This window comes from Coloeus monedula (genome assembly GCF_965178545.1).
Source record: "Coloeus monedula genome assembly, chromosome: 19".
In the NCBI taxonomy this organism is placed as follows: Eukaryota; Metazoa; Chordata; class Aves; order Passeriformes; family Corvidae; genus Coloeus; species Coloeus monedula.
The window spans coordinates 12,170,113-12,189,224 of record NC_138799.1 but is presented as its reverse complement, the minus strand read 5'-3'; the positions used below and the strand labels follow the sequence as shown (position 1 = coordinate 12,189,224).

At 43.0% G+C, this 19,112-nt stretch overlaps 1 protein-coding gene across 3 annotated transcripts in view; it reads right to left on the bottom strand.

Annotated features, from left to right (window-relative positions):
* The window catches only part of ASPSCR1 (ASPSCR1 tether for SLC2A4, UBX domain containing), a 44,613-nt gene that overhangs the window by 15,765 nt on the left and 9,736 nt on the right, over positions 1-19,112 (bottom strand). For 2 of the 3 annotated variants that reach the window (XM_082294233.1, XM_082294231.1), the window contains exons 4-11: positions 17,222-17,322; positions 10,743-10,800; positions 9,865-9,938; positions 8,678-9,095; positions 3,383-3,522; positions 1,999-2,080; positions 1,113-1,179; positions 267-329 (exon numbers count right to left, since the gene is read on the bottom strand). In XM_082294233.1, the coding sequence (XP_082150359.1) occupies positions 267-329; positions 1,113-1,179; positions 1,999-2,080; positions 3,383-3,522; positions 8,678-9,095; positions 9,865-9,938; positions 10,743-10,800; positions 17,222-17,322 (1,003 nt within the window). Of the gene's footprint in view, positions 1-266; positions 330-1,112; positions 1,180-1,998; positions 2,081-3,382; positions 3,523-8,677; positions 9,096-9,864; positions 9,939-10,742; positions 10,801-16,888; positions 17,057-17,221; positions 17,323-19,112 lie in introns of those variants that run through there. The other variant, XM_082294232.1, reaches the window with a different exon arrangement.

Below are 19,112 nucleotides of genomic sequence, written 5' to 3'. Positions count from 1 at the left end.
CAGGACCACCTAGCAACCAGAACAGCAAATACAGGTATGGGAGGGATCCCTGCCCTCTGAAGGGATGACACAATTCATATATGCCCACAGAGGCTGCTTCTTAGGCAGAAGCATAACATGGCTAAGGAAGCAGGTTACGCCTTCTTTGCACTGTGAAGCTGTGTTTAGGGAAAGCACTCCTTCCCAGGTCGTATCTCAGGCACCAACATACCACAGCTAGAAATAGGCTTTGTAAATTAAGGCCAGATACTACCAACAGCACTCACACAAGTAAAATGGCACTTCTGCATCAGCAAGGTGGCTTCTTACAAAGTCTCTCAAAACGCCAACTGCGGAAAAAGGAGAGAAAGGTTTGCGGAATTAAATTTGGTTCTTCAAATGTTGGGCAAGAAGGCTAACTTGTAACAGCAGAACTGCCCTCTACAAGGTATGGAGATTGCCTTTTCCTCAAAAGTACACAGTTGCTATTACAAATTTCTTGTAGACAAAACAAACAAACAAAACAAATCACTTAGACATACTGGTCCCTTGGAAAAATCTAAGGATGCCTATAAAATTATCAAAAAGTTTGTGCAGGTAGACATGGCTGACAGCTGAGAATAAGAGGATCTCCAGTACTAACAGTAAGAGCCACTTGGTACATGGTCTGATTGCCTTTTGTGAACAGCCAGAGCCAGAAAGGTACATCCTCTCTCAGTACAGTTGGTAAAGTTTTTTTTTCTCCTTCCTACTTTTTGGTGTTTGTTTTGTATCGGGGAAGGGGGTGGTGTTTTCCCCCCAAAAACGTTTTAAGCATTAACACAGAGGAAGTGTCCAAATGCATCCCAGTAACACATCATTTAGACACAAACTAGGGGATAGCAAGTGGGACAGCTTCCTGAGGACAAGTATTTTGCCACCTCCACCAAGTAGCCCTTAGCTAATTTAATTAGCCCAGACTCCCTTCTTAGTCCATTCAGGCGCCCTACAAGGACAGTGTAACTACCTACTGCTGTCTTTTCAGAGCAGCTTTACTTTCCCAGGCAGCAGAAAGACCTGTTCAGACACACTCTCTCATCACGGTGGGAGCCATGAGTTACAGCTGCACAGGCTGAGGGGGTGATCAGTCTTACCAGTTTCAGTGGGATGAAAGACCCCCTGCAGAACATGGCGGTCTGGAAAATGAACTCTCAACACCACCTAAAACAGATACAAAGCACATTAGGACAGTGGTTTATCACTGCTGTGTAACACCTGTCCTTGGCTTAGAATCTGCAAGTTGGTTTTTTGTTGTTTTTTTTTTTAATGGGGAGATCCGAGGTGTTTACAGGGATAGAAAAGCAACCTGGCTAACAGTGCTATGCAGCTTCTCACGGAATAAGGGCTGTCTGGCTTCCAAAGGGGGCAAAAGAGCTCATCTGTCAAAGCACTATGATGTAAAATGCAGCAGCACTTGCTCAGAGAGCAGGAGCTCCCTGTGCTAAATGATGCACAAACGACAAAGACAGTCCCTCATGGACAGGTGCAGACAGTTTACTGGCATCCTAAACTGTCCACAGCAGTAGGAATCCACCTGACATACCTCTGACCTTTGTATTTCCAGCTCGGTCAGAAAGCACTTAACTTGAGAACTGCACAAGGATCATATTTACAGACTAAAATAAATCCAACTTGTAACATCTAATCGTTCAACTTTCAATGGGATTCTAACAAAATGTCTACAGAGAGGCAGGTAGGAAGGCTCAGTCATACAGACTGATGTGTGCACAACAGAAAGATTTTGAGACATCTGGAACAGAACAGAAGCAACTATACTGCCTGTCACTCAACCACACTACAGTACAGCTGTTTTCACATGGCACAACTGTTATTCAAGTCCCACAGACAATTAATAGGGATGGGAATTTGAAAAATCTTCCTATAAGTAGCTTATGAGCCTGTTGATCACAACTGAATCTCAAGTTACTCAATCCCCAAGTCTGGACTAGCCAGAGGGATTGGAAAATGAACAAATATTACCTTTGGGTAACGGTTCAACTTCTCCTTCAGCTGGGACTCCTTCAAAGACTTTGTCATCAGTGGAGCTTCTTCCAGGCGTTTCCTACAGACATGGGAAGAAGGCAAGTTGTCTGTAGTTTTACGATATATTTTTACTTTATTAAGATAGCAGAAGGCCCAAGCAGGGCTGATGAGAACTGCTCAACTGGTCCATGCATGTACAACAGCATCTTCCCCACCTCCTGAAACTACTGAGCATCAGCAACAATACTATATAAAATTACTTTTATTGTACAAGTTTAGAAGTAAGCTCACGACAGCAGATGCAAGAAAAGATCCTAAGAAAAGGAGGAGAAAGTCTGCTTAAACTACTCAAGAAGAAATAGACTTATTAATCCAATAAAGTAGAGACTAAGGTTGGACATGATTACTCCACAGAGGCAGAAGAGCTACTGAGCTTGAAAAACAATGCTGGCACAAAAAGTTAGTAAGTATTAATTAGCAACAGGGAAACAAAATTAAAATGAAAAGTTTCAGATCATTCAAGAACTGACATTTTAGACTGCTATTAAAAGGAAGAGTGGGTACAAAACGAAAGTTTACTTGTATTTAAGATGAAACAGTAAATGTAAGAAAATACTTACACATTTTCCTGTAAGTAAAGAAACTAGCTTAGACCCAACAGATCCCATGTTCAGCTTTAGCACCTTTTCTTTGTATCCAAGTAACTAATGTGTAACTTGCCTTTATTTTTATCCCTGGCTGTAAGGGGAAAAGCATCAGGAAATTTGGAAACTGTGTCTTTTTTGGGGGGCCTGTATTCCAGTAATCCCCAACCAAATGACTCTACATTTGCACCACTAAATACTCCAGACCCACAAGCAGCAGAGCAATTTTCAGGCCATTTTCTGTGTACTCAGTGGCCTGTGGAAAAAAAATCAACTCTAAGTAAAAAGTTCAACTTGGACTTGGCTATAGCATAAAGGAGACTGTTCCACAGTCTTGGAGAGTTATTGTAATGTCTAAAGGAATGCTTTGACCCACTTGAAACTAAATACATTAATGAAATTCATTTCTTTAAGGAACATACAGATAGCAAAATGCTGCTGTGACAGGAAGGCCAGTTTATCTTCATCTGGGTTTTTATTGAACTGAAGTTCAATAAAGTAAAATCATGAATATTTGAAACCAAGCTACTTGAACAGTGCAGTACATTGTTAGTCAGCTTCCTATAATTTCTACATGTGTGTATGTGTGTGTGTGTGTCTAATAAAAGGTTAATTCTGTTACTTAAAATATAAGGTGTTTCTTACTGGCCAAAAATGCAACAAGCTCTGTTGATCACTGTCACTCTGCTCAACAACAGAACACAGCAAATCTCACTCACAGCAGAAAGGGAACTTGCCTCTCACTCTGCAGCTGTGCCAAACGTTTCCGTACATCATCCACTGTGACTTCAAAAAATTCATCAGGAAGCTCTTCTGGGCCATCAGGAAGCTGTTCCAGTAGGTCTAGGTGACACACAAGGGGCTCACGCTCTACAAGCTACGGAAGAAAAAGAGTTTCAATTAGTTTTAAATGCATTGCTTTGCTTATCCTATAAGGTTCCTGAAAAAGAGTAATAGGACAGTATTTGCAAACTGAAATACAATCACTAGTGCGCAATTCCTGTCACTAATATCAGACTAACGATACTGAAGTTGTCAGTGTTGTCATTCTTTACAGCTGATACAGCTGTGGACACAATCCCCGCCAACAGCAGCAGGAATCTATATTGCCAGGTGAGCAGATGGCTCATCTCCACTGTCGGTCCAGGAAACTCAGGGCAGTAACTTTGGCAGTCCAAAGAGAGGGGGAACTCCGTTGCAGGGAGTGCTTGTGGAATCTCTTCACTTACAATATTACGGTACTTTGCAGTTCAACCAGGCTTCTAACTAGTTACAAGCTTGTTACAAGTATTCAGAAATTACTTCTGTCCCAAAACCCTACCTGACCTCTCTGCTCTACTCCAAACCTCCCTCAGTATGTAACCATTTCCTTACCATTCTATAGGCAGCACCCAATTTACACAGGTGCTATCCTTCATTCTAGAGACTATAGAGCCCTTTGAAGTTTTTCCATCTGCCATGCACTCTTGGCTTGTGTTATGTCTTGTGCTGAGTTCACATTCTTTTGCTACAGAAGTAGCAAATGAATGGTTACTAGTCACCAGCCAGGGCCCACTCCATTTCTCTGTACTCTAGAGAGCAATTCTTTGCTTTGGTAAGGCAGTTTTTGACCTGTTCAGCTCTCTGAACTAAACCACTGCAGGGTTTCATTACACACCTTTCAAAATTTTACCCTGGTTTCTGGCGTGCAGAAAGATCCCTTAAACAGAAAAACCCTTTTGTTTTGCACTTACGAAGTACTTCACCCTGAGATCAGCCTTTGCTGCAACCAGAGCACACAGATGCAGGAGAGCAGCTCTCTGTAGGCATCAGCTGCAATAAAGGCACTTAATACATTTACTGGCAACTTTCCCTACACACCAGAGCTGAGGACAGGCACCCCAAGCTGCACACAGACACCCCTCTCACCTACCCATCAGGGCACAGAGAGCCTGGCTGCCTGCTCCCCTGGCCTCGAGAGCGCAGAGCTGGATGTCATGACGGCAAACCTTCCAGTACAACTGGGCCTAGACTAGAACTGTTGTTGCAGTTATGAAAAAACCAAAACAAACCAGGCTAATACCAAGACCCAAAATGCCCTAAAAAACCTAAACCAGAGCCCCAACCACTTAGATCAAGAGCATTTGCCACCTCTGCAGGCAGCAGGACCTTAATGGATCCCTCCTCAGGAAAGGTTACATGCTGGCTACTTTCTCTTGCACCCAAAGCAGCAGCTGTGCCTGCCTATGAATACAAACCACAACCAGAGTCAAGCACATGAGAGGCAGTTACACCTCCTGGCTCTCAAACAAGTCAAACTTTCTAAATTCCAAAACTGTTTAAAGGAACAAAGCTTGCAAACATAGAGAACAGCATACTGAAGGCTACAGGAGATGCAGAGAGGACACAGCTCGTGGCTGAAGAGGCTCACAGGAACAACAATTTCGGTAGTTAATCCAGCATTTCTTCCTCGTCAGCTGCCATCTTAAAAAGGCCACAGGCTCTTCGAATGAACCTGCTGTCCATTTCTTCTCCCCTCATTCCCTCAAACACTCTTTCCAATCCTAATTAACACTCAGATGTCCTCCCTCCATCCACTCACCCCTCCCCCAGGCACTGGCCACTTGGGAACAGGAGTCTTCTCAATTGTCTAAAGCACAACACAAATTACAAGGCAATGTTCACCCTACTTGTGGGCACTAAAGGGTAATTTGAGAAATTAAAAGATCGAGGTTATGTGGGTGGGACCTTTGGCTACTTTTAGAAAGTTGAGCGGGGTCAGCCCTAACGAGCGGGTAAAGGAGCCTGACTGCAGCTTTCCCCAGGCCCCGGACGGGGTGGGGGGTGCCCAGCGCTGCAGGAAGGACCCCAAGTGCCCAGGACCATCTGCTGGGAAGGAGCAGGCTGCACCGTGATCCCGACCACTGCCCACTGCTGCTCCAGTTAGGACACATCTACATCAGAGGCCAGAGGAGAATTAATCAGACCTCCCCAAGAACCAGGTATACTTTAATCTCCTCAAACAGGCTTGAGTTTCATTTCATTCTAAACATGAAGTGAAAATAGACGTCTTCTGAAAAAACCCAAACCCAAAAGACTGAGGAGGCATATCCTATGGCATGTTGTGAAGGGTGCTGGGATACAATGGAGAGAATTCAAGAGTCTGCATTAGCAAATCCTAAAGTTACCATTTAGTATTGGCTCCAAAAAGGAATTTAGTTAATCCCAACAGCAGTGGGATTCCACAGGGAAAGGGCCAGCCCCCATCCAAATTATGGTGACAGCTAATGGCATCTGCCAAGGCACTGGGAACCACGAGATGGCACAAGGCAGACACATATTCCAGTCCTAAGTGTTCACTCCTCTTCATTGCTGTGGGCTCCAACAGTCCTAAAGCGCAGACAAAATCCATAAACTAACTTCCCACAATGATTACAAAAGAGGCTCCAGGAATACTAACCCACTTCCCAGCCCACTGCACAGACGGTGTTTTCTGCAACTGTGATGAAAGATAACCATCTCCTGTAACAATAAATGGCCACCACATGGACATTCTACTTTCCATTATGTAAACTGGAGGAAAGCAAGCTGTGATAATTCTGTCCTACTTCTTCCAGGAGCTAAAGATGCTGTGCTATGGTTTGGCACCCCCCTTCTTCAAAGTCTATTCTTCTACCAAAGCCGAGATGTTAGGCACTTTTCACCATGAGGCTGAAGCCATATGTTCACAGCAGCATCTACATAAGTGCAGTCTATGTGACAAAGCCAGGTGTCAGGAAGAATACAGTTCACTCTGTGGTCACCATCCTGGACCCAAGGAAGCAGGTAAGCTGAGGAAAACTCTTATGATTTAAGTGAAATAGTGGCTATTGTGCTTTCCACAGCAGCAAGCTCTCCCCAGAGACCCACTTCCTCCCCACCACCTCTGGGAGCTCTAATCTCATGGTGAATCCGGTTTAAAGTTACCTTCTAATAATTAACATTCTGACATCAAAGTCAGCTTGCAGCTGTCTGTAAACCATCTTTAGCCCAAGAAACGAAGGGATGCTGGCACAGATTTTATCCAGCCTCTCTTCAGCTTCAAAAACCACACACAGGCAAAGCATTAATGGGAAGATTCTTTTACAAAAATGGACCTTTGATGTTTAAAAATAATTTGTTTTGTTTTGGGTTTTTTTTCCTCAGGACTGAAAAGGGACAAAAAGCAGATGCCATGTGGCTAGCCCTACTTGGCTGTTGCTGCTGGGAGGAGAGTGGAAGATGGCAGGAGTGGAGGAGGGAACAAAATGTAATCAATCAGCAGCAAAAGTACCAGAGATCAAAGGGCTTGAAAGCAGCCGTCAAAATCACATGCTGTTTAACACAAGGACACAATTCCCCCAACAGAATCTGCAGCTGCTTCAAAAGCTGCTCTCAGACTGGAAGGGCGGCTGGCTCCAGAAGTGGTTTGAACTGGACTGTGATTCTGAGAAAGACATTGGTTCATGTGAATCTTTCAGTCACCACCACTCAGCCCATGCCCAAAAAGCACAGCTCCACATCAGGCTGTGAAGTCAGTGAAATGATGGAGTTCTGCCTCTCCCACCAGTGCACAGAGAAGTGTGGGCAGCAAGACTGGTGAAGGATACTACCACAAACCCTTGCACTTCTCCTCCCTAGCCAGACACAGTGGAAACTCCTCCTTTCCAAATCCCTCATACATGAGAGGGCAACTGAAGCAAGCAACACATGAGACTGGACAAATCACCCAGCCTACTGTTTAATTCTCCATGCTCAGGGTCTGCTCCAAAAGATTAAATAACACTGATGAGACAGACCCAAACGTGTTTCTAATACACTGAAATATTCACCACTGCAGGTTGGCATGGCCTCTTTCTGCTACTTGTGCAGTTCATAACTGTTCCAGAGTCCTTCCAGGGTCTGGCTTCTGTTCCTAAACAATTCAGAACTCATCAAAAATAGACTGCAACCACAAAGAAGTCAACTAAGGTAGAGTCTCTACATCACCGTGAAAGCATCCACCGTCTTGCTAAATTCCTCCTGGACTAAGCTCCTTTTGAAGGTCCCCAGGCATCCTTTCTTTCTACTTATAGCCTCCTACTGTTCAATCCTGGCTGGATCAGACCAGAGGAGATTCAAACGTCCAACTCTAGGAGGTACCAAAGAGTCAGAAACAACAAAGGGGATCTCTGAACATGAAAGCCAGCCCCAGTGATGAGCCAAAGAAGCAAGAAAAGAGCTGCTCACTGATAATCCAGAATGGGAAACTCTCAGTGCATAATAACAAGTTATTAACTGAATGGCTCCTGTACTTCATGCTAGGCTACTTGCCAGACATACCCAACCTTCCTGAAGGCATTCAATTTCATACAGCTGCCCCACAGAAAGCACATTTCACATCATTCCCAGGTCACTCTGGGATGGCATCAGAGCACTCTTCAGCCATCAGTTCTGGAATCTCAACATGGCTCAAGCTCTTTGAATTTTAACAAACGGTTTTACTTCAGAGACACCAGCAATGGTGAGATGTGCAATTTATCTTTCTAGAAAATAGTTAAGAGAAAGGCAGACTATTTAAGAAGCAGGATATTTTAGATTAAGAAAGAAAACACTTCTATAAGCAAGCAGAAATACAGAAGGAAAAGGATGGAATGTTTCTGCTTCATCTGCAATACTAAGAAAATTAAGTCACAGGGCTCAGGTAACAAAGTGGGCATTTGTTCCTGAAATCTTGAGAGACTGAGGTGTAGCATCTTCTGGACTGTGATTTAATGCAGCTGTGTTGCCTCTATTTGAACTATTCATCAAGATACCTAAAGATTCAAAGTTTTGCTTGCCTTTGGACAGCAAATTCTTCAACTCCCATCCTTTATATTTCCTACTTCCTTTTTGAACTCAGGCAGAACTGTATGTCATCAAGGCACCTAATCCTGTAACAAGGGGAAAAAGTCCTAAATCTGGAAACATCTTTTTCCTCATGGGAGCGCAGCCTCAGGCAAGGCAGGATAAAAAAAAGCCCTTGTTGCCCAAATTGCAAACACATTTTCCCTTACCTGTTCTTGCTCCTTTTGCAGTTCTTGGCTGTTCTTAGACTTCTTTGGCTTAGAAGGGCCTCCAGGGCTGGAAAAAGTTGTTGGCAGCTTTGAAGACGGTACAGCTACAGGAGAGTTCCCCAGATGCTCTCCATCTCCAAAAAAAGGGGCAAATGGGGTAGGCTCAGGCTCTGGGGAAAGCCACAGCTCCTCCAAGCTAGCATGAGATTCTTTGATCGAGTCTTGCTTGTGTGTGCAGCTGTTTAAAGATATGGCCACATCCCTGTGGTCCAAGTCCTTTGGAAATGTGTGTGCTTGAGGTAGGGGCACATCCACTGCTTCCTCCATAGAGCCTCGCCTCACTGTTGGCTCATTACAAGGTACCGTGGCACCCACAGCTTCCTCTCCACCAGATGAACTGCATTTCTTCATGACAACTCTTAAAGACACCAAAAGGAATAAAAATAAAATCATAATTCTAAAAGTACTGTCCTTCCTGTTCTTAGTGTGTCCACGACACAAAGACAACAACAGCTGACTTAAACGCACCCTGATTTAACAACTTTCTTCTTCCAGATGCCTACAGAGAACAAGGTCCAGTTGCTGTGAAGTGTGGGGTAGAGGGTCAGGGGGTTGTGCAAAATAACAGAACAGGGACCCGCTCCTCTAGAAGAAAACTGCCTTCCAGAGAAAAACAGCAGTCAGTTGTAAAGCATAGCTTCTAACCACTCCTGCCTCCTGTATATACTGCAAGGAGCTGGCCAGGAGATCACAGAAAGGTTGTCCCTGTCCCCAGCTCACCCCCCAACAGCCAGCAGGGCCTGCAGGGGCTGGAAGTTAAGTGCCTGAGATCCAGAGCAGGGAAGAACGAAGTGGTAGCTGATGGCCCTCTCAGAGAGACTTTTAACTTTGAATTGTCTGTTCCACTCAAATGAGGAAGAAAAAAAAAGAAACAAACAAACAAGCTCTTTTAATCTGCACGTGACTGGTCAGTGCCAGCATCTGCTGCTGTGAGAAGCACATCTGGGCAGCAGTTTGAGATAAACAGGCAAATGCAATAATTTCTGAGTGCCGCGATGTTTTCGTTTGCAATCTTCTTTTGTGACTTTCTTTTTTTATCCCTTCCTCTTTTGGTACTTGAAACAAAATAAATTCAGCAACAGAGTGGAAAGGGAAAATAAAGAAACCGAGCTTTTGCTTCTCCCAACCTGACAATGGCATTGCCTCCAGTCAGGCCAAGTGATTTCAGTGTTGTCTTCTCCAGGGCATCTTTTCCTGATATCTGCAACAAAATCAGAGGAGAGTAATTATGGCCTCTGATTCCCCAGGAGAGCATGTAAAGCTCTTGACAGAAAGAAGCCTGTATCCAAAGAAACACCACACAATACAAGAAACAGGTGAAAACACACTCCTGCAGCTGGAAATCAGACCTGAATTCATCTGTTTCAACCTGTACTGTTTTACCAAATTCACAGCTTATTAGAACATCTCAATGGAAGATGACCTATATATACTTCCATCTCATACACACATCCAAATGGGATCCAACTACAGCAAAGCTACTTTTATGTCAGAAGTTGAACGATAGGCAACATCTCAGAGCTGCAAGGCAGACGATTTCCTTACATACACCTCCCGTCCGTCTGCAATGACCTATTCCAGAATAAAGACAATCTGTTCACAGAGGTCAGTGGGAAGTAAAGGGGACAGCTAGGGAGAGCAAATTCCATAATATCCACATACAAAATATCTAACAAAACATTAATAGCAAAAGATCAAAACAGAGAAAAGCAAATATTTATTAAAATGAAAACACTGTTTTGACTCAAGTTTTAAAAGAAGTTGGAAAGAAAAGCACAAATAGGTCATTGAGCTCATTTTATGGGCTCAGAGGTCTCAGCGGCGCAAAATTATGTGCCAACAGAGCTTTTTTCCATACAGACACGTCATGCTTTGAAAAGACCAACATTTTTCTATTTTCCCCCTCAAGAAAGTTCAAAAGAAACACTTTCCAGGTCGGAAAGCATAGCTAAGTTTTCTTATGTTTTAGGGACATGAGACAGTTGAGAGGCCTTTGCAGCCTTACCTCATCTCGCATGTAAATACAGACCGGAGACAATTCACCGTGCTGTTCCATCAACTCCCTGCAAGAAAGAGCAAAACACTGCAGCATCTGCAGAACAGCCTACCCTCTCCAAAACCAGTGCAGAGTAACAGTATAAAGTGAAATCAGCTGGCAACACTGTCACCTACGTTTCTCCGGCAATAACCACCACATAGTTCACAGAATCACTATTAGACATTAGGGAAACAATTTGCTTCAATGCATTCACTTTTTCTTAAACACAGCCTAAAAGTTTAAAAGAAAAAAAGAAATAAGTGAAGTAAATTCTGAAATTAGCTGATCTTACTAGATAAATTTAAGCTCATCCCTGTTTGTGTGCCTCAGTACCCAATCTGAAACATTACTTAGTTATACTTGCTCTTTTTAATGCAAGTTAAAGACCTCATTACAGTTTAGACTGAAGTTTCACTGGGGAGAGGTCCATTTCTTTTCACATATGCACAGCAACAAACAAAATGAAATACTGTTCTAAAGCAGATCAACTAAGGACAAAGAACTTGCCTGTCTTAGTATCATTTTAAAAAAAGAAAAGAGAAAGTAAACAAACAAACAAAAACAAAGAGCACAGACTTTCAGATTCTGGAGACCATGAACAAAGTAAAGCCAAATGAAAGGCTGCCACTGTAGACAAAGTGAAAATCAACCCGTATTTAAGCACTTCAGTGATGTAGGATACACACGAGCCATGACGCGAAGTCCCAACAGACCATCTGCAGAGGAAGACATAAGTGAAGGACCCTTATCACTGAAATGGGGAAAAAACAGTAAGATGCTACTCTTTCCATTTTCCTCTAGACAAGCAATTCTGAGGTATTCCAGTAAGAGAAGCTTTATTATGTATTCGCTTGATCAAACACAAAAAAAAGACAGGGGAAGGACAATCACAGCAAGTCTCAGTTCTCATCCAGCCAAGATGATGTGATTTCAAAAGGGGAAAAAAAAAAAAGATTGACACTTTCAGCAAGAAAACCTCCGATGTCTACAGAAAAGTAAAAAGCCTTACAGAATTAACCAGTACATTATGCTGAAGCACTGGAATCAGTGAGAGCATTAGATTCAACATGAGAAGAAACTCTGTCATGTTGGTCTCCACTTTCAGCAAAGTGAAACTCAAACTGAATGTGGTAGAGAAGAATGTGGTAAAACATGAGATGGAGAATACTTTGCTTCTCACCCCAAGCACCGCCTACCAATGGTAAGAGGTGACCAGGAAAACACCGCCCACCCTAAGACAGTGCTGGTTTGGAAAGATATACCTGGCTGAATTCTCACAAGCATTTTTTCAGAAGTTTCAGATTCAGACATTTCAGCCTAACTCAGCCTGGAAAACTACAAAAGGTGAGAATGTTGCCCAGGATACTCCCCATCTACACAATGAGAACGGATGAGATTTATCCTTCTCCCTACATCCCAGTAGCTCTTCTTGGCACATTCTGTCTCAAACTCCCTGTCCTGGCAGTTGCACCAGGATATCCCTTGGTAAAGAGCTGTATGTACCATCCGTACTGTAACGGTTTTTCATCAAACACAAAACAGATGAAACTCCTCCTCATGGTAAACTTTCTTCATCTTACTGCTCTCTACAATCCAGTTGCAGGGGGGGGTTGGTGGGGGGAATGGCTTTCCACTCACTCCACCAGGAAACCATCACCCATCACCTGTGAGTCAAAGAGAAGTCACCTCTCTGCAAGGCAGCTAAGGAAATCCACCCAGCAGCCCAGGAATGTGACACATCCTTGCTCACCTCCTGAGGCCTCTGGAGCCAGTTCCCAAAGTCAGCTTGCCATTTTATGCCTGACTACACCAAGTGTTCGTTATTGAACATCTAAGGAGCTTTGCAAATGACTGACTTACAGCGTTATGTGAACACTTCCACTTAGCTGTCTCTTCAGCCACCAGATTTTAGTCCCTGCAGTGAACTTCACAGGAAAAACCAAAACCTGCAGGACCCTGGCAGCCTGAAAAAAAAATCCAGTAGTTTTCACTGAAAATTAGAAGTTTTGGAAAGGTATTTCTACTTCACACTACTCTGCATTGTTTGTAATTCCCCAGTAGCAGTAATAGCCGCACTTCCTCCTAAATACATCTGCAAAACATTGATCAACTTGGCATTCATCAAGTGTCACAAAATTTAAGCAGAAACTCAGACTGCTTCTATCTAGTACATCACTTACACCTATACTTGTACATTCAGGGTACATTCTCTATCTTGTCCCTAAATTTGTGAGCATCGTACCTGGGGCATGGATCAGGATATAACTCTAAGAACACGATGTCAGTGATCAATGCTGGCTGCATTCTGACTTTTCCTGGAAAGGAGTTTAATGAACAGAGTCCCACCACTTAAAACATTGTGCCTTCAGCATCACATGATTTAAACATTTCTATTTTAGATGCAGTATTACCAGAAACAAAGTTATCTCAAGGATTTATGTAGGAAAAGGATCCCTTAAGTAACAGTTGAAATCCACTTAGTCAATCAAGCGTCTGGTTTTGAAGTGACTGTACATTACATGGTCTGTCTGTGCTGTGGCCACACTGACTGCTGCTGTTAGAAGAGCTGAGAACTCCACAAACAGGCATGCAATATACCCAGCCAGCAGGGAAAGACCACCTTAGGACACGGATAACATTCTTCTGTTCTGGTAACAAGGAAATAACCCTTTGCACTTCAGCAACCTGCTTGCCCAGCAGAAGACCAGAGTCTGCATAAGCAAACAGGTCTTCTGCTCTCAATGCAGTGGTTCCAATTAACATTCAAATGAGTGTCATCATTTTCACAGCTACTTAACAACAACAGCTTTGTCAACATTATCTCAGTCTTTCTGCTACATCCAAAATGTTTCCTAGAGCAGCTGATTAGAAGAATATATATACAATCGAAGTATTACACCATACTGTAACACATATATATTTAGCCCAGCGTAAGTGACAAAAGAAACTGAACTGAGAGGGAGGTAACCAGCCTATGAAGTAGAAAATGAAGGGAAATAGCCATTAAAGTCCATGAAAATTCATCAAGGACATTTACACTTAGACTCAAAACTCAGCCACAATGAGTAAGTGAAACCAGAAGCCACTCAGGATCGAGACAGCCACCGGAAAATTATGATACTCAATCTTTGAGTAATTCTCAAGAGCCAGAGGACATCAAGGATTTCCAGCTGAAGGATGTGAGGGAGCAAACCTGTTAAGCACAAACCAGAACTGAGAGGTCTGTTTGGTTTAATTGTAGCAGTCTATATGCCATCTTGATCAAACGGTTAAAAGCTCGCAAAGCACAGTGGTATGGGACAAGGCGAGTCACAATGAAACCCAGAGGTAGAGCAAATCCAAATAGAGCAAGCTATGAAACCAGTCCTGAGGGTCAGGTCTATTTTAGGAAAGTCAGCAGCTGAGAACTACTTCCAGACCAGTTGCAACATATTCCAAAGAGTTTATAGTACCAAGACTGTAAGACCACTATTTCAGAACGCTTCTTCCAGCCACTACAACAAATCCCATTGTGCAGAAAGCAACAGACACCAGAGCATCCAAAATACTATACGCAAGCTTCAGATTATGAAATACAGTTAACTCTCTGACTCAAGGTGAGCAACCAAACCAATACTAGAATAGGTCTGCCTCCATCTGTGATTGTAGAATTAGTTATTCTCTTTCAGGGACAAAAAGCACTACACAATGCTCTGCAGGAACCAAGAGATTAAGTTTCTCATACAAAAGAAGATTGTCTTGTGATATAAGACCCAGGCTCCAATCTCCACTGTTCCTCTGGCAGCAGTACCTGAGGAAATTCCCAAGATCAATGCCTGATGATGAAAGGCAGAAAAAAAAAAATCTTTTCTCAACTGGAGAACTGGAACAAAAGATCACCAGAGACTGCCCTTAGCACACCATAGCAGGTTATTGCACTCAGACTTCTCCAGACAATCCAGGAGAGATACTCATCCCCACCTTATTTTCAATAGGTTTTGCTTCCAATTAAGATTAGCTGTATACCTCAAGGAATCCTCAATAACGGTGCACAAAAGATATAGGACTGATGAGACACCGAGAAACGGTACCAGAATCACAGAAAAGGCAGACAGAATAGCCCAGGGAATAAAAGCTTGAACCTCAAGCTGCTGTCTGTCAGGAAAGGTGGATGACAACCAGCTAGGGGAAAAAAATCTGAGGCACAATGGAACATGTCCTCACCAAAGATCAATAGGAGAGGAAGCCAGCTTGACTTACAGAATCTAGTTTCACTCACTTTTCCAAAAACTGCTTTCCATTTCAATCCAAGCAACTCTTTGAAGAATCTTTGAAAAACGCATGGAAAATATCTGAACCAAATGAATGACCCCATAGAAGCAGTGAAGAATCATAATGACTATCAAAGATGTCTCTTAAGTGCCCAAAGTGCAATTGCTCTATGGACAACAGCCCATAAAGCTGCTGAATCATAATGACTATCAAAGATGTCTCTTAAGTGCCCAAAGTGCAATTGCTCTATGGACAACAGCTCATAAAGCTGCTGAAGCTGCAAGGCAGGCAAGAGTGGGAGATAGACATGCAGGCTTCACACTCATAGGGCAGACAACACTGTGCCCTCAACCAGCCTCTGCAGCACAGACTCCAGGCAAAGATCCCCAGAGACTTATTTTTGTCTAACTCTTGGAAGCAGCAGGCTCCTCCTCCAGCTGCTGCTAATCCATTACATGCACTCACTGAGGCAAGCACACACATCAAACATACTGTCCTCTCTTTGATGTGCTGCTCTTCAGAGGGGGAACGGCAAGCAGATTAGATTCCTTCATGTAGTGATCTGACAGGGCCTGTAAACATCTTGTGCAAGGACTGCCGCACACTGAGAGGAGGAGCAGCCCTACAATAGCTTCCAGACCTTCTTCAGACCCAATTAGCCAAGATTGATGCTGGAAACCCAGGGGAAATTCCAGTGGATTTAGAATACTTCCCCTCACGCACTTAGAGCAGCTGAGCATTCCAGGAAAACATCTCCAGTTGGAAAGTCCAAGGAAGGATTCAGCAAACATCAACAATTAGCTGACTAGTTAGCCAACTGAATCAAAATACACTGAACAGCAACTCAGACCATGAAATCCATATGGATAGCTGTAGACCAAGCTTGTCCTGTGACTAAATCACACACAGCACTGTTGAACTTAATCAAGTTTGCTGCCTGTTGAACTTAATCAAGTTTGCAAAGTCCATCCAAACATCTGAACTCAGCTCCCAGAGGGCAGAAAAGAGCAGCTGTGTTCTGAAGTTATGAATGCTTAGCACACTGCAGCAGCTAGAAGCTTAAGAAGAGCAACATGTATATTAACGAGTAGTAATACAATGACCCGTAACCAATTATATAAAAAGCTCAAAATTTAAACCAAAGAAATAATCAACTAATATGTGAGAAAGCCACACACAGGTTATTTGTCACTGTCAGTAATTACCACCCCCCACCAGTCTACCAGTCCCCAAACTGCAACAGGCACTCCTCTCCTCACAGAGGGCACACAGGGTGTACCAAGGGACAAGAGGGGACTTAAAACACTCAGGAAAATTATACCTGTGGTTTTTGTCCTACCTCTTTCCTCGATTAAAAGAAAACTAATTCTTTCATTGCTAGCATTTACATGAATACTGTTCCTTCGCCTAGGAATAAATGTCACATTGTAGACCTGGTCCATGATTAAAAACGGAATGGTTGTCACAGCTCCAAGACTTCCTCTTCCAAACCATGAGAAATAGGAAAGAAGTGCCTTTCTTTGAGAAAAGTTTATTAGCTTGACATTTCAAAACAATACAGCCTTTTAAAATCAAAACTAAAGACAAGAGGTAGAACTCGATGTAGACTGCACTAAAATAATAAGATTTCTAACCCATGTACATATTCAATAAATGTAGAACCAGAAATTCTTCCATTTAAACAGGATCTAATCAGTCATTTGAAGAGTCCACGTTAAGCTGCTGAGAGCTCCAGATTTCCTTGAAGAACATGCACAACAGCAAGCCTCAAAAGCAACAGCAACCCACAAGAACCCACTACACTACAGGGAATGGCAGCACAGAAATACTGGGGATCAAGATCATCCAGGCTAACGCCTCACCTCTGGCAGTAACTTGACTTCAAACAGCTTTGTGTGAAGGGAAGGTGGTGCAACATATCCCAGTATCTTCACAGCTTTAGGAGTTTGTTACCAGTTTATGCCCTGAATCAGGAGTGCTACTCCCAGATTAAAAAATAGTAATGAAACTATGGAGTGTCTGAAAGAAATCTGAAAGAGCAAGGAAAATGCAAACATCTCTGTTATAAAGGAGAAATCCCAGTCAAATAAACGCAAATTCTACAAATCTGAAGGATTTAGCTGGGTCACCGTAACAAGTAATTAGCGCCATGCAGAGATCCATCCAAACAAGTATTTTCTCACTGCATTGCTCACCTGATCTTTGCAAAATGGTTGAGAAGTTCCCACAAGGTCTGTTGGCAGAGGAAGCTGTCTTGCAAACGGGAGCCATCCTCCAGCTGTAATGCTATCCGAACCTATAGGAACACCACACTGAATTCATCTGAAAATTGAATGAAAACTTATTTTTCTTCACAACCTTTAAAAATATTTCAGTGGTCCTTGTTCATCCATGCAAACATTCTGGCCTGAATTCCTGTTCGTTGGGATGAACAGCTCCTGAGCATGGCAGAGTCCGTCCTGGAACACTAACCAGCTTTCATGGGTCCCTCTCCCCTGCCACATCTTGAACTGGAACATATTCAGAGAAAAGCCAATGCAAACATCCCACATAATGTGTCATCATGAGCAACGGAGGTGATCTGTTTTATACCAGACAAAACTTTACAGTAAGGGTCTTCACAGCTACATAAAACAAATTCCAGTAACCCAGACATGACTGATGCAGCTGCACCATCTAAAACACCAACACAGAGCTTTGTCCACTTCAGCATCCCTTTCCAGAACAACTTCCCTGGGACAAAACAGTTTACTTGCACATCCACACAGAGAAACAATGAACACAGTCCCCATCTATCCCTGCATTACTGAAGGCCTAAATAAGCGTTACAAGTCCAAAGAAATGACATTTGTAATTTGCAACTCACTAATGCTTCCTAACCACCAAATTTTGACATACAATTTAAGAGTGAAGTAGCAAAAAATCTCAACGATAATTCTGGATGTTAAATTATCAAATTCTTGAACACCTGCAGAAAAATGCAAGGGCCAGCCAGCTGCTGATTTTAACAGGTCTTTTCCAACCTGGAATGCGAATACCCACATTCATTAGCAGGTGCCACATAAACTTCAGAGAATTGCTTCCCGACCTCTCCCCCCCACCCAAAAAAAAGGAAAAAAATCCAAGGCATTTCTAAAGTGAACACATGCTGGGGTTGATCCTTCAAACTCCTGATTGTCCCAAGGGAAAAGTCTAGCAGCTGACCAAGCAATAGAGAATGGCAGAGCACTTTAAGTGTTATCTTTACCTTTTAGAGAATATTCTGCCTTTTTCAGAATGCTTTCCCAATTAGCTCACATGTCTAAAGAAAAATCATAGAAAATCCTGCAGCCACTAGATAGAACCTGGTTTCTCCAGTCAACTTTAGTTTTCAGAAGTCCACAAAAACTGGCCTTATTCCAAAGCCTGAGAAGGACATTAGCCCAAGACAGCCAAAGCCACTTTCTTTCATTCTGTGTTCTCATGTGTCCCTAACACTCTCAGTGTAGCCTCTCACTGAGTGTAAGATGTGTGTGCAAGCATGAGGGCAGGGGCTACAGAGAGATGGGATAGAGACACATTCCAGCAATCTACTGTGATTTGCATGGAGGAATATGTTTGTCATCTGCCCTGGCTCCCACCAGTCCTCACAGGACTGCAAATGCTGATCTGCTGGAGACAGGAATTTTTCTACATAAAGGAAACAGTGGCATAATTAACAATGAGCCGACAGTACAATGTCGTTTCATCCCACCATTAACACAACCTCATGGTTTCTCCTACACGGAAGACAAGCCTTAGATTATTCTCAGCTACAGCAGAGCGATGACAGCTGACATCACCATTCTGTAAGAAACCAGCCCAGAAATTCAGACTACCAGTTGCATCAGGTTTTGGGCAACAGTTCAAAGCTAAACATGTCACGAAAGTCTTATTCAGTCCATTAGAAAAGTCTCTTCGAAAACCCCAGGGGCTACATAAAATAATAGCGACCAGTGCAAATTATTGTCTAAGTTTACAAATATTTAAACAAGAGGCTGACAACTTTAACACCAGAGCTGTACTGATAGTGCTCCTGCATCACCTGCCATCACAAAGGGAATTTGT